We start from the raw sequence: 14,372 nt of genomic DNA on the forward strand, positions 1-14,372 counted from the left end.
TACATTCACAGATATTTAAAATGAATTGTGATGGAAAGTAACATGAAAAATGACTTTCTCAATTTGAAATATATATGCTGAAGGGTCAGAAAGCTCCTGAAGGTGCAAAATGAAAACAGTCTTTGTCTTTTGACACTCAACAAATTTAACTAATTGATTTAAATGTTCAATGTCCTTTTTTGGTCCAGAAATAATTTCAGTTGGTCATTTACCAAATATTCTGAACAGATACATTTTGAGTAGTACCTTGGGGTAGGTCAGGCAGAAAAATAAATTTACATAAAATAATTGATTAATCCAACATAAGAGAAAATAATTATACCACTGAACAAGTGCATTAAAATTTTCTCATGTTAATAACCTGAAATAGCTATAAACTTTAGATCTATCACTTTGTGTGTGTGTGTGTGTGTGGTACGCGGGCCTCTCACTGTTGTGGCCTCTACCGTTGCGGAGCACAGGCTCTGGACGCACAGGCTCAGCGGCCATGACTCACGGGCTCAGCCGCTCCGCAGCATGTGGGATCTTCCCAGACCGGGACACGAACCCGCGTCCTCTGCATTGGCAGGCGGGCTCTCAACCACTGCGCCACCAGGGAAGCCCAGATCTATCACTTTTCACCTGACTCTAGAGATTAAAAAGCTGTTATTTAACCCAACTCTATTCTTACTTGATGGGGATGAAGAGACTGAAAGCGAAAACCCAGCTGTACAAAGGGATGGACTTGGATGGTTATTTTCTGTGGATTTCTCAGGGGTAGTATGAGACAATCTACCTCACTGGTATAGGCTCAATAGTAAGGATTTCATGAATAACCCTAGATTTGGGCAACCTGACCAAGCAATTCTGAACAGAGAAAGGCACAGTTAAGGTGGAACACACAGGAGAAGCTGAAGAACCTGAGGCCTAGTGAGTCTTCTGGCCTCTTTGTCAGAGTTCTTGGTTCTTTTGATATTCTGAATGGCCAGCAAACTTGGGATTCCAAAGCATGGAATGTTGCTGCAGGTTAAAAACCTTTGTGAATCAGTTATGCAGCCCCTGCTATTGACCAGTATAAAACTGCTACCATGGAGAATTATGGGATGTAGTCAGAATCCCTTACTCAAGGAGATTGACCAGATCACGTTGTCACCATCCTTCCATGAGCAAATAAAATAATGCATGTTGATTATTTAAGCAAGTAGAAAATAAGAGATATGAGAAAAGATCCCAACATCTGACATTTTAAAATCTGTAAAATATATTTTTTTATCTCTGAAATGTCTCACCACTAATTCCTGCTAAGATGATATGCAGTACAAAGCTAATCCAAGGAAACTGAACTTTTAGGTAGATTCAGATAAACCTGACAAAGGTGAATAAATACTAAATCAGTTAAACACTGCAAGAAAAATGTAGGAGGGTTACACTCACAATTCATAGTATTTGTCATAAAACAGCCTTCAGAAATCTAGAATCTCTCTTCTTTCTTTAACAAAGAAAGGAACAAAATCAATTTTTGTTTTATCAAGTTCTTTTTGTCACCAAGTCATTCTTCTCATGCTTTGATATGTGCATCATTCAGAGTATCACATGCTTTTATTTTACCATTAAATTGGCTTAAAATAATTTTTCTCACTAGAAATGTGTGCTATTGTTTAAAAAAATAAAGAACATGTTCACATAAATATTTAACACTTGACAAACTATGAAAGTTGATGATGAAAGTTATTGATTATGAACTATATTCTATCTTAATTTCATGACAAAAGTGTTTGCAGTGTTAAAAAAATAAATAAATAAAGGAGTCTCAGGATCATGAGAATCCCCACTACAACATGAAAATTATTTTAGCCACAAAATGACTTTTTAGAGCGTACAGATTAAATCATGATTCTCTGCTAACAATTTAGCTTCTTCTGACCAATGAACACGTCTGATTCAGACTGCTGTCCAATGACAGCAATCTTTGAGTTTTAGTTAATATTAGCAATGTACCTCCTTTGCATCATGCTAATGATTACACACTGAAAGGCGCATTCCAATAAATGGATCCAGTGATATACAAAAATCTTTAAACAAATGTATAGTGAAATTTTAGCATTAAACAGTGTTCTACCAGAAATATATAAGGAGGGGAATTTATTGAATCTCTTCCATAGTACTGCTTCTGGTAGTGTCTTACCCTTCTTAGCTGTAAGAGATGTTCCTTTTTGCTTCTTAAATACAAAAACAAACAAACAAAATGCACTCTTTCTCTGTAATAGGCTTTCATCAGCATATTAACAAATATCTCCTGCTCTAAAATTTAAAAATTTCCAATATTTATACTTTCAAAATCAGACAGGAAAGAGTTAACATGAATACCTCTACCCAACTCCCTCCCACCTAGATGGGGAGGGAACACAGGTTTTTAAACATTAAATTGTAGAAATTAAAAGTATAGGGGTCCCACCAATTGTGAAGCTCAGCGAGGAATAAAGCATTGTAATCTCAGTTGTCAGCATAAAAAGCATCTCTTAGAAGCTTCGTTCCAACTATAATAACTTAGTGAGCTTGCTAGAAAAAAAAATTGTGATCATATGAGCTTCATGCATGATTGATACCATTACTGTTTATTTTAAGACTGTCTTTAAGAATCAGTCAAATAAAGCAGTCTCAGTTTATGTTTTGCAATCAGAATGTGCAACACAATATAAATGTCTTTTCTGAAGATGTGATGGACTATTCTTCCCATTACTGTTTCCTACCAAAAAGAAACATCTAATAAAAGTGAATCAGGCAGAAATTCATGTCACAAAATATCCTGTCATCCGTGTTCTTTATAGTATGCTGAATTACCTAGCAGCTATTCTTATGATTTTAAAAAAAGGAGGTTATCATGACACACAAATAAGTATATAAACCCAACTAAGGATATGTTCAAATGCTTAAAAAATGCTATTTGGGAATAATACAAACTCTGAAACATAATCTACTTTAAATAATTAGAAAATCTCCTTTGTATCAAATACCCTTTTTAAGGTCTCAGATGGCACATGCCTCTTATCTTTCATAATTAAATCTTTGCATTGTGTAATAAATATGGATGGAATAAGTTAAATACTCTAAAAATGGAAGGAAAAAAAACTCTCTTTTTTCCATGAACAATTTTTAAAATGTATCTTGAAGAAAGAACAGAAATTACAGAAATTCAAAATAAAATTTTTTTTAGCAAAATCATAACTTTTTCTCCCATAATAATATCTTATTGAACTGATTGAGGGATTCAAACTATGAAGAAATACACGCACATTTTATTTAGGCCCAAAAAGGAAAGCTAATGATCATCAATACACTTATGTTATCCCAATAATCTCTGAAAGCAAATCTAAGACTTTCCTAAAGCAGGTGGCCATGAATCCAGGCTCTCCCTCCCTCTTCAGATTGAGCAAGATAAAACTAGCCCCTACTTTTAACACCTCCCCCACACCCCATCTCACCACCATCACCACCACCACCAATCTGAAGCAATAGGCCCTTCTGTTTATAACCTTATAAATAACAGCTTGCCACTTTCATTCCTCTAGTCTATGAACTGCTTACTTTTTTTCATTTCCACATTAAATTATCTCTTGATTTAAACATTAGAAACAAAAATCCATCTGTGGCATGCAATTCCAACAGTTCAAATTTGCAACCAAGAAAAGTCTGGACTTACCAGATTTACCTTTCCATCTCTTTTATTCAGAAAAACAAAGTTGTATTTTTCAAAGGGTTAAACAGTTTTGGTTTGAATTAGGGTTTGGGTGTAATATAATCATACTTAATATCTGTAAACTTAATTCTTGATAATGGTTCTTACTTTTTCAAATATTTTGTTTCTCTATTAACCATCACTTATTACATGTAGTCCTAAGAACAGTTTATACAAACAGAGAATTATATTCAGAATATGCCCTCACATATGGCATTTATTATGCACACTTTGTATATAAATCTGTTACATGAAACACATTCAAATACTGTGCAACAGGTTCTGCTGCTGTGTAAACACACACACCCAACAAAATGAAAATAAGCTTTAAAGAATCAACAATATAGGGGAAAAAATCACATTATTCTTCAGAGACTTAATCATAATTCTTTTGAGGTGACAGAAGATCTAACCAAAAGGAGTATATTTTACTAAGACCCTCTTATCGTCTTTGTACTCCACCGTGTAGCTGATAAACTGGTTAGAACCCAGGTGTATACAAGCTTCCATTGATTTATTGCATGTTACTGGCTTTAGTGCTGAGTTGATGACAGGAAAAGTACTTTGGCAGAGGTCTGACAAGTCGTTATCCTTAAGTTCCCTTTTGCTTTGTGTCTGTCTGTTCCCAAAGCTATCAAAGTAAAGCAAATGACAGTCTAAATCCTCTATGTTTTGCCATGAGAGTGTGAAATCAAATTGTAAGACACACCTCAGAACTATTACATTGGGCCACATTTATTTTCAATTGGCGGGGGAGGGGAAGCGAAAACACTTCAAGAGATGGATTTCATGTCCTCTGTGAAGCCAGATCTAGTTACAGTGTATTAAGTTATGTCTAAATGAGAAAAAGACTCTGTCTAGTCAAGTGTTTTATCACAAAGTAATGTTATTAAACATATCAAGTATTCCCACGCTCTCCTCTAGATTCTTTGATTTTAACCTCCTTTGTTAGGCACAAAACACAGGGAAAAAGATTTCAGGAACAATACCAAGGCAGCACATTATGCCAAGCAATGAATTCTGTGTTTCCCGAGCAGTTTATTTATTATAAACTCAAACTGCTTTTATGAAACTACACGTTTGCTATATGTAGGTCTTCTAGGTCTTCGCCTCTTTCCTTGATAAGAAGCATGGATCGGCTACAATTGTGTCTTTGAGCGCGCAGCACGGTGCTTTGTGCTGCTGGGGATAACGGATTCTCAGTCTCACGCGCATCCATCACCTAAGACAGGGAAACTCAACACGGGTCTTGGCGGCTGGAAGGGAAACAATGTGTTGAGACCCTGGCTGCTGTGAGCTACAAGGATCTGACGAGCGAACGATATGTTTCAGGGAGCAGCCCAGGCAAGGGGGAAGGAAGAAAGCCCTCGTACTCTTACCTCCACATTGAAATACTGCTCCGTTCCGCAGACGGTAGCACATAAAATCCAAAGCAAGGTTTGCAAGTAAAATACCCCCGAATGATGCACGAAATCCAACCGTCTTCCAGTGCTGAATGTGAGTAAGATCATAGTGAACTGTGCTTCAATGGATGGACGAGCTCCCCTTCGTTTTCTCCCTCTCTCCCTTTCCCTCCCTCCCTGGTTTCCTTTCAAAAGTCCTCCGGGTGGGTAAGGAGCCTGCAGGTTCACCCACAGCCCGGCAAGGGGAGGAGACAGAGGGCCCCCGCGCTCGGCAGCCCCCAGAGAAGCAGCGGCTGAGGTAGAGTCAGCAGCAGCTCGCATTCACCATCCTCGTGGGCCCGCGGCCGGGAACGTGGCGCCCAAGTTCACCGGCGGTTCCGGCTCAAAGAACCGAGTCGCAGCCGCAGCAGCCGCCACCGCCTCCAGAGGGTGCGTCCTCCTCCTCCTCCACCGCCCACCCCTCCTCCGCCGCTACCGCCTCCTGCTTCTGCGGGAAGGGCCTCGGCCGCTCCTCGCTCTCTCGTCTCTGCTTCTCCTTCCCTCCTCTCCTCGCTCCCCTCCAGAACGTTCATCCGTAATCTACATAACTCCTCCTTCCCGGGGTCTGCCTGACTCTTGGGCCCTCGGCGCGCGCGCGCGCGCGCACACACACACACACGCACACGCGCGCACACACACACACACACACACACATCTGCACACGAACACACTCACACAACCCGACTCGCACGCGCGCGCTTCTTAAAGGAGACGGCTGGTAAAGGGGAACTGCCACTGTACCGCGCACTGAAAGTAGACAGCCCGGGAGAAGGGCCCTGAATTGAGACGTGGTGTTTAATATACCACCCACCCCTTATCCTCGAGACAAGCACGCAAGAACCTGGGCGGCTCCATTCTTTCGTCTCGCCCACCTTCCGCCGAGCACCTAGAAACAAGTGCGCCCCTCTCCTGCCGGGGACTGGCTGGGGCTCAGGCTGCGGACCCCGGTATGGGCTGGGGAGCTGCCCAGGCCTGGTCCCGGTGGGCGACCGTCGTCCTCAGTCGAAAAAACGCTGGGAATCTGAGGGAGCGCCCGGGTCACTGTGCGCTGCTTGGGGGCTCGGGTCTGTTGCCAGCAGGCCAAGTTTAAAAAGCCTGAGCTGGCAAGTCCTGAGCGTCCAAAACTTTGTTGGGGCCCACCAACCAAGTATGTGGCCTGTTGTCTCCCTGAATTCTCTCTACCATCATAACATCCCGCCTTCTGGGCTCGCGGGGATGGCAAAGGGTGGGGGCGTGAGGGAAATCTAGTCAAATACAAAGCACGAGGAAAATGCTCACTTCCCAAAGATGTTCTGTCTGGTGCAAACAGGTACACACTGGGACCCCGGAGAGGTGGTCCGGGTGTTAACAAAACACCGGGCCAGAGAGAGCGGGGGCGCCTGAAAGGATCGCGCTGTGGGAGCTTGGGGAAGGGCTGGGGAGGAAAGGAGAGGGAGCAGCCTGAAGAAAGGCGAGTAAAGCAGCTGGCTAGGGCGGGAGGAAGAGGCTGCGCGCAGACCAAGCGGGGGAGAGACTGGCGGGAGCGAGGAGAGCTGCAGTCAAGAGGGGGAGGCTGCTGGCAGGGGAACTTCGGTAGAGGCTGCCAAAAAGGACTCGAGCCGCAGCAGTGTGAGGCAGTGGACTGGGGTGGCAGCAACCACCAGCCCTTGGCAGGTGATGGTTTGGCTGAAAGAGAAAGGGGGAAGGGAGACAGGCAGGCATCTGTTTGGGGGCCGTGCCAATAAACGTGCTTCTCCTTGGCAACCAGCAGAGGGGAAGAGGAGCCCACTGGAAAGAAATGTAGGCAAGGCTGAGAATAAAGACTGTTCCAGGTATGGCAGCTACCTCGATGAGGTGGAAGAGAGAATTGACAAAGCAAATTTCATGGGTGAATTGGTAAAGCAAGAAGTAGAGCTACAAGAGGTCATGTAGATGGAAAATGTTGAAACACATCTTGCCAAAAATTGCATTGGACTGTAATAAAGCTGAGGAATGGGACTTTTTGACTAATGCTTTAAAAACTGTAGGAAATATGACCCACCCAATTTGACTCAAGTCTCTCAGGGAGACTTTCCTGACAGTCTGTTTTGTGCACAGCATGTCCTGTCCACAAGAATTTTGAAGACATAAGAAATACCTTATACTGTATAGCATATTATAGTTTGCAGAATGTTTCCACACATAGTATCTCATTTAATTTTCACAAACATCCCTGAGGATTTTGTTTTCATCTCACACGTGGATAAAACGATGGTAATAAAAGATAACTTTCCAGCAGATCATTCAAGTGGCAGAATTAAGACCTGAGTTTTCTGACTCCCACTTCGGTGCATTTCCCAATACACTCCACTGACTTTCCATATAGAAATCTGTTTCTGCTCTTACCAGTTGTATAACCCGTAGATTGAGTTGATTTATGTACCTGAAACAATTAGAAGGCAACATGAAAGCAAGATCATTATATAGAAGGTACAAGGTGTTATATGTCAATATAGAGTAACAAAATGTGGTGGGAAATATTTGTTAATAAATTAAGAATTATTTTTATGTATATATTATATCTAGCAAAGTACAAAATTTTAGTGGGAAGAGATACAGGGGAAAAAAATGTTGTTTTACTCATCCTGGAGATAGCATTGAAGGGAGGGAGGTAAAACAAACTTACACAAGATTTACATGAGAAAACAGTTCTAAATGGTGAAGTCCTTGCTAAATGAGCCAGAATATTAGAAGACTTTATCAAGGAAGTGGAATGCAAGTTAAATGCTGCTGACCTATCAACAAGGAGGGATTTCTCACTGCAAGCAACCTGTTTGTCAAAGAAAATAGCTGAGCTCAGAACAGAGAGATACATTAACAGGGTATTTATGGAAGGCAAGATATGGGGAAGGGCCGGCAATGAAATATTTAGTTAACATTCAGTTAAATAGGTGAACAATGATTGCTAAAACATTTTATATAAGAATAGGTATCTACTGAAGATTATCTTCAAAATTATGCATAAAATTGGCCATGGGGAAGACTGGGCTCAAAGAGAGTTAAAACAGTGTTTAAGTCCAGCTGTGAAACTGTAAGGGCCTGTACTAGTGAGGTGTCCTTGGAGACCCATCGTAAGGGAAATGAAAGTAGGGAATCCTAAATTCAAAAGATAATCTCAAATTAGTGATTAGTAATCATAACATTTTTTACAAACTTTAAAAAATTCATTAGTGAGCATTCAATGAGCAATGAATATATAAATGAATATACTGAAATGAATGAATATTCAAAGTTCCAGAATACAGAAATAAAATACTGAGACAGACATATAATAATTATAGCAATGTTGTAAGGACTCAGGTAATTATGTATGCAAGATGATATAGAACAAGGTGGAAGAAATAGTTGATTTTCCCTGAGGTCCTTGGACAATACATCACAAAAGTAGTGGTTCTCAAAGAGTATCTTGAAGAAAAAGTAAAAAATTAATAGGCAGTTAAAAGAAGGAAGGATACTTCAGACCTGTGTGCAACGGAGGTATAAACACAAGATCTGGAGAACTACAAATGGTTTGTCAGGGCTGGAGGCCAAGGTGTTATAAAGGAAGGTCAAGGTCAGAAGTTGCATGGATATGTAGAGGTCAAATCAGAGTCTTGAGTACGTTTCAGGCTTTAGACTTTATCTTAAAAATTTTCTGAGGAGGAGATGATTGAATTATCACTACCTTTTTGTATACTTGCTAGTTCTGTGGAAATAGTTACCATGTAGAAGTTCTTATATTTTTTCCTTCATATGTTCCATTAAGCATTTATTATCTATGCTCTTTGTAGACCTTGTATCTGTGCTAGTACGATATGCCTGATATAACAATTCTCCATGTGGACTCAGCTGGGTACCTATGGAAATGTAATCACTTCCTTTATCAGGTGAATTTGTTATTTCATTTCTCATCTGTTAAACAGGATTATCTTTTAAAGGGTAGAATTATGAAGAAGTTTCTATTCTCATATCTTACTAGTGTTAGCTTCTTAGTTGGTGATCTTCTTGGAGAAGGACTTGTTTTCCTATCCACAGTAAGTCAAGATATAGAATATCACCATTCCTTTTAATGTTAATGAAATTTTTCCTCCCAGCTCTTGGCTCTCACTGTGCTTTCTCTCAAATTCTTTCTTCTCACAATTTCACAAAACTAATGAACAATCTCGGAATTACATGTGAATGGAGAACAGAGAATCCAAAAGAGACTGAAAAAATGAATAAGGAAGTCAGAAGAAAGGAATAATTGCCCCTGGTGAAGGTTAATAGCAATTCAATAGACTATTACATAGGAGAGAAAGGGTCTGAGGAAGCAAATGATATAACTCACAAGAAGCAAATGACAGATACTTAAAAGTGAGCAGTTGAGTGGGATGCTGGGATGTGTGAATAATAATAACTACCTAAAATAATATTGGAGGTAAATAATATATTACAACCATCATTGAACTTAATAAACTAGAGCCTTAGAAAGGAGTTTATAGCTTTGGAAAGTTACATAAACTTGTTCATTCTTCTATCATATCAATTAATGTGCTTTCTCCCCTACTTCCGTCAGTTGAATATGCAGTGTTTTTATTGTTTGCTTGTTTTTAATTCAGAGAATATTGAATTAGTGCTGAGCTATGGGCATTTTCTCATGCGTCTTTTATTTGCAGGGGCATGCATGTATAGAACAATCATCTAAAGCCTTGTCACCTAAGGCATGCTCCCTGGTGGAAACTTAAGGTCTGAGAGCTTGTCAGAAATGTTGAGTCTCTGGCTGTACCAAGATCCCCCATGATTCATACACATGGTAAAATTGAGAAGTTGCTAGCTCTTATCAGTCTGTTAAGAAAGTATGATTTTTTTCCATTTTCTTCATTGACTTACGCTCTCTTTTTACCTCCATAACTATGAGTGTTTCTCAAATATTTGGTTTTCTGCTCATTTATTTGTTCATTCATTCCCCTTCATTAACCACTATTAAAAACCAAGCAATTGAGGATGTAAAAAGGTAAAAGTGAAATGAGTTAAGATAGACCACCTCAGTTGGTTAAGGTCTAAGACAGATGAAAATGAAGTCTTGGACTTTAAATTTGTTTTCATGTGGATTTACTATCAACATAAGGAAATAGCTAGCATTGCAAATCTTAAAGGCAAGATTTTGATATAAGTGGGTGAGTGGAGATAGCCTCCAGTGCCTCCCTATTATTTCTTTATCATGGATTATCTGAAGTTTGGAGGTCCAAATGAATGGGAAGTATGAGGAGCACACCAGTTGAAAGAAGAAAAGAAATAGTGGGTATACAGCCTTTTATACCATTAGGCTATGGGGGGAGCTTTGTCTGTGCCCACAGTTGTGTCCATCACCCTATGAGGCCATTTCTCCAGCACTACAATTATATTCTTCCCAGAGACCTTGGTATGCTACAACACATACCAGGATTTGCAGAAGCTCAGAGTCTAATGCTGCTCTTCTCTCACTCTACCATCTCCCTCAGAAAGTTTTGTCCGTTACTTCTACTCTGGTGATTTTCATATCTCCAGCCTTAAGCTCAAACCCATGGCCTAGAATTCATATCATCACTTTCACCTAAAACTCAGTATGTTCCCAAACAAGTTCACCACCTTTTCCTTAGATGATGTACCCCCTTAGTTTCCCCATTTCAATCTAGACCAACTTTTCCACTAAATCTTGAACACACCTTTGACTCTAATACTAATTTATGCTCCATGCTGAATAAGTCACCAGTAGCTGTCATGTCTCTCTGTCCAATACTACTGTGATTCATTCCTTCACCTGCACCTGTAGTTTATCACTGTTCCTTATAAATTCATACCCTTGTCATTTCATGACTAACCACTGCAGTAGCCTCCAATATGTGTGCATGCCTATGTTCTTTTTTGGTCTCCAATTATTCTTCATGCCAGTCCATTGAAACCTCCCCCTTTTACTATGCTTATACATCATTTTCAACCTAGACATGTCATTTATAAGTTGGAAGGAAATTTTTAAGGTTCTGTTCTTCAAATTCCTCATTATACAGAAGAGGAGGTTGAGGGTCAGTGATGTTAAATAAGTCATGTGCCTAGTAGACAAAGGTAAAAAACACATGTATTCTGACTGATTCACAGCTTATTTCACTTTTTAAAGAAAAAGATTCATTATAAACTAGTTAGACATGCAAGAAAACACTGTGAACAAACAACTCGGTTTAAGAAATAGTTTTGTTGCTGTTTCACTCATGCCATATAAATAATTATAGCAGAATAAAATTGAATAATACTCTGTGGATCATCAGACTTATAGCTTGGTGAGTGGTGAGATATTTAAATGTTTAAATGCTAAACAACATAAGGTATCATTACAGCATGTGACTGTTGCATGTTATACACATGCAAGCAGGCAGCAAAGACTCATTTGGGACTCCAGTTAACAAAAGAAGTTAAAAAAGAAAACAGAGTTAGAAATGTTCAGAGTGAGGACACTATGAGAACATTCCTAATAGTTTGTATTGGAGAGGAACAAGTACTGTGTATTTTACTGGTATTAACAGAAATGATAAAGGTTTTCATTTCTTAGCAAATGAAAAGGAGCTATAGAATGGCAGTCTTTAACATTTTTATCAAAATACAATTAATCCCTTTTGAACTATTACACAGTATATTAAATGCACTTTTTATTAGTTCACAGGGAAACAAAAGGAAATGGAAAATAGAATGGAAATTCGATTGGCATCCATAAAGCTGTAAGATCACAATAAAAATGTATGACATAGAAGTGACTATTTTAGATTAGAGGCATTGACTCAGAATCCAAACTTACAGAGTTCAGAAAATATTTTATAAGCTAATTTCCGACAGTAATGAGAAACTAAACATCTAAGTTGAAATGTCCTTTTTCTACATATAAGACCAAAAATAAAAGTGAATTAACCCATAGCAGTATAGTTATAATTAGAGGAAAGAGAGTAATAGAAAGATAAGAAAAGATGTAAAATAATCTTAGTTCTATATTATCTAGTGCTTCAATTGTATGTTTCTTCATTTTGAAATGATTTAACCTCACTTATCTCTAATTCCCTGAATGCTGGAGTAGGCAGAATAATTAATATACTGCTTACTGTTATTAAGATACTTAATATTATATTGAACTTGATTGTCCACTACATCTTTCATTCTCTGACTCACTTTCACCCCTCTGTTGAAAAGGAGGGCATTTCAATCACCATGTTAGTCTAATACGCAGTTAGTATCCATACACATTTATAAAATCCCTCCAAAAGATTCATTTTCCCTACCATATATGTTAAATGTTGTCATTGTTTTATTAATATCACTAAGATGTATCATTCTGTTTACATTGGAAAGGTTGTGTTTTTATGTCATTCACAAGGTCAAAATAAGTGACTCATTCACTGTAAATTATAAAGTAATCAATGTTGGGAATATGGAGACTTACAAGAATTTATTTCTTCCTTGAAAAAATAGCTATAGTCATTTCAAATGAGCTAAGACTAAAACAGAATTTTTGTTTATATAATAAAAATGTAAGCAGTGTGATTTCAATATAAGAGTATTAGTGTATGTAAATTGTAATTTGACACTATAGTTAATACTTATTTATTTTTTGGTAAAATATGTGATTATTCTCAGTAAGATTAAAATTTATCTACAAAATTCTTAAAAATGAATTAGAAAAAATTATCTAAATTTTTATACCCAATATTTTCTTCAACATCAGTATCATCATATATGTCTAAGTAAAATCATCATCCTATTAACCCAAGAAGTCAGAAAAATATTTTATGCCTTGCTTTAGATTCTTATAGTTTTTATAGGACAACCAAATATACTACCCACAAATACAATTTAAACGTTACAGTAAATAATTCTAGAGCAAGAATATATATATATATATATATATTCATAATAACACTTTTGGGATTTTGTCTATATCAATGTTACATCTGCACTTACTCGTTTTTAATTACTTTTACTTTAAAAAAAATTCTTAGTGTAGTTAATTTAAAGACAACTTTTGAGGGGGGAGTCAAGATGGCAGAATAGGAGGATGTGGAATTTGTCGCTCCTCACAAGTTCATCAAAAACAAATGGAACATTTCCCACAGAGCTCTTGCTGAATGGTAGCAGTAGACTTTGGACACCTAAAAGAATAAAAGAAAGGAAAAACGAAAAGAGGAATCAAAAAAAAGACCAGCAACCCTGGTGGGAGGCTGCAGGTGAGGAGAGATACCCACATTAAGAAAGACTCCCTCATGGAGGGGAAATCAGCTGGGACAGAAAAGGAACTTTGGGGGATCAAAGGAGAATGCAGCAGACGGTCTGTGGAAGGCCAGGCAAAGTAAGAACCACACGTATGATCAACACAGCAACTCTGCGCATTCCAGCCTAAATCATGAGTTGCCTGTTGCAAAGGGGGGCTGGGTGCCGGAAGGAGGGATTTGGAGTGCAGACCCAGGAACAGGACAGCTCTTGGCTGTGAAAAGACAGCCTGAAGGGACAAGAGCAAGGGGCACCACAACCGGGAAGGTCTGTGGAAAAAGCCTGAGACACCATAGCAAGGCATCATTGTCGAGCAACATGCAAGGGGCGGAGCCGCCATTATAACCCCCTTAGGTGGCTTCTTCAGCCTCTGCAGGCATTGGGAAGGGTGCCCAGCCCTTGGACTGGGGTTGACTCTGCCTGTGTAGGCTCCAGCGGCCTGAGCACTGCCCACCCCAAAACTTCCTTGGGAATCAGCCCTGGACGCCCCTGCCTGGGGGGAGAGTCTGCTGAAGCTGGCATGGTTGGACGGCTAAAGCATGGGGTTGAAAGAACAGACCTAGAGAGAGAAACGCAGTTGGCTGCACATACACAATAGAAGGGACGGGAGTAAGGGGACACATGGGCAGGAATGCTCAAGAGGAAGCATGATCTGCTTGGAAAGCGAGGCACCATTGTTGAGAAGCGCTGTGAGGGGTGGGGTCAACGACGTTCCCATACGCCAGCTCCTGCCACTGCAGCTACTGGGAGTACCCAACTGTGCTCCAAGCAGCCATGGCTTTCACTCCCACTTACCTGGACAAGGATCAGACACCTGAGGGCGCACACATGCAGAGGTGGGGTTAAAACCAAGCTGAGCCCAAGGGGTGGTGCAACTAAAGAAGAGAAACACAGATCTTTCTATGTAGTAGTGCAAGCTGTGAATTAAATCTCCAAGATCAGCTGGGTAAATC

The 14,372-nt window shown here is 39.5% G+C and overlaps 1 protein-coding gene across 1 annotated transcript in view; it reads right to left on the minus strand.

The window, feature by feature from the left end:
* MMP16 (matrix metallopeptidase 16) overlaps positions 1 to 5,241 on the minus strand; it is a 347,698-nt gene extending 342,457 nt beyond the window's left edge. Inside the window, exon 1 of the mRNA XM_060127594.1 lies at positions 5,095 to 5,241. Within this exon, the coding sequence (XP_059983577.1) occupies positions 5,095 to 5,226 (132 nt within the window). The 5' untranslated portion in view covers positions 5,227 to 5,241. The remainder of the gene's footprint in view (positions 1 to 5,094) is intronic.
* Positions 5,242 to 14,372: the final 9,131 nt, after the last annotated feature.

The sequence above is a fragment of the Lagenorhynchus albirostris genome, chromosome 17 (genome assembly GCF_949774975.1).
Source record: "Lagenorhynchus albirostris chromosome 17, mLagAlb1.1, whole genome shotgun sequence".
Taxonomy (NCBI): Eukaryota; Metazoa; Chordata; class Mammalia; order Artiodactyla; family Delphinidae; genus Lagenorhynchus; species Lagenorhynchus albirostris.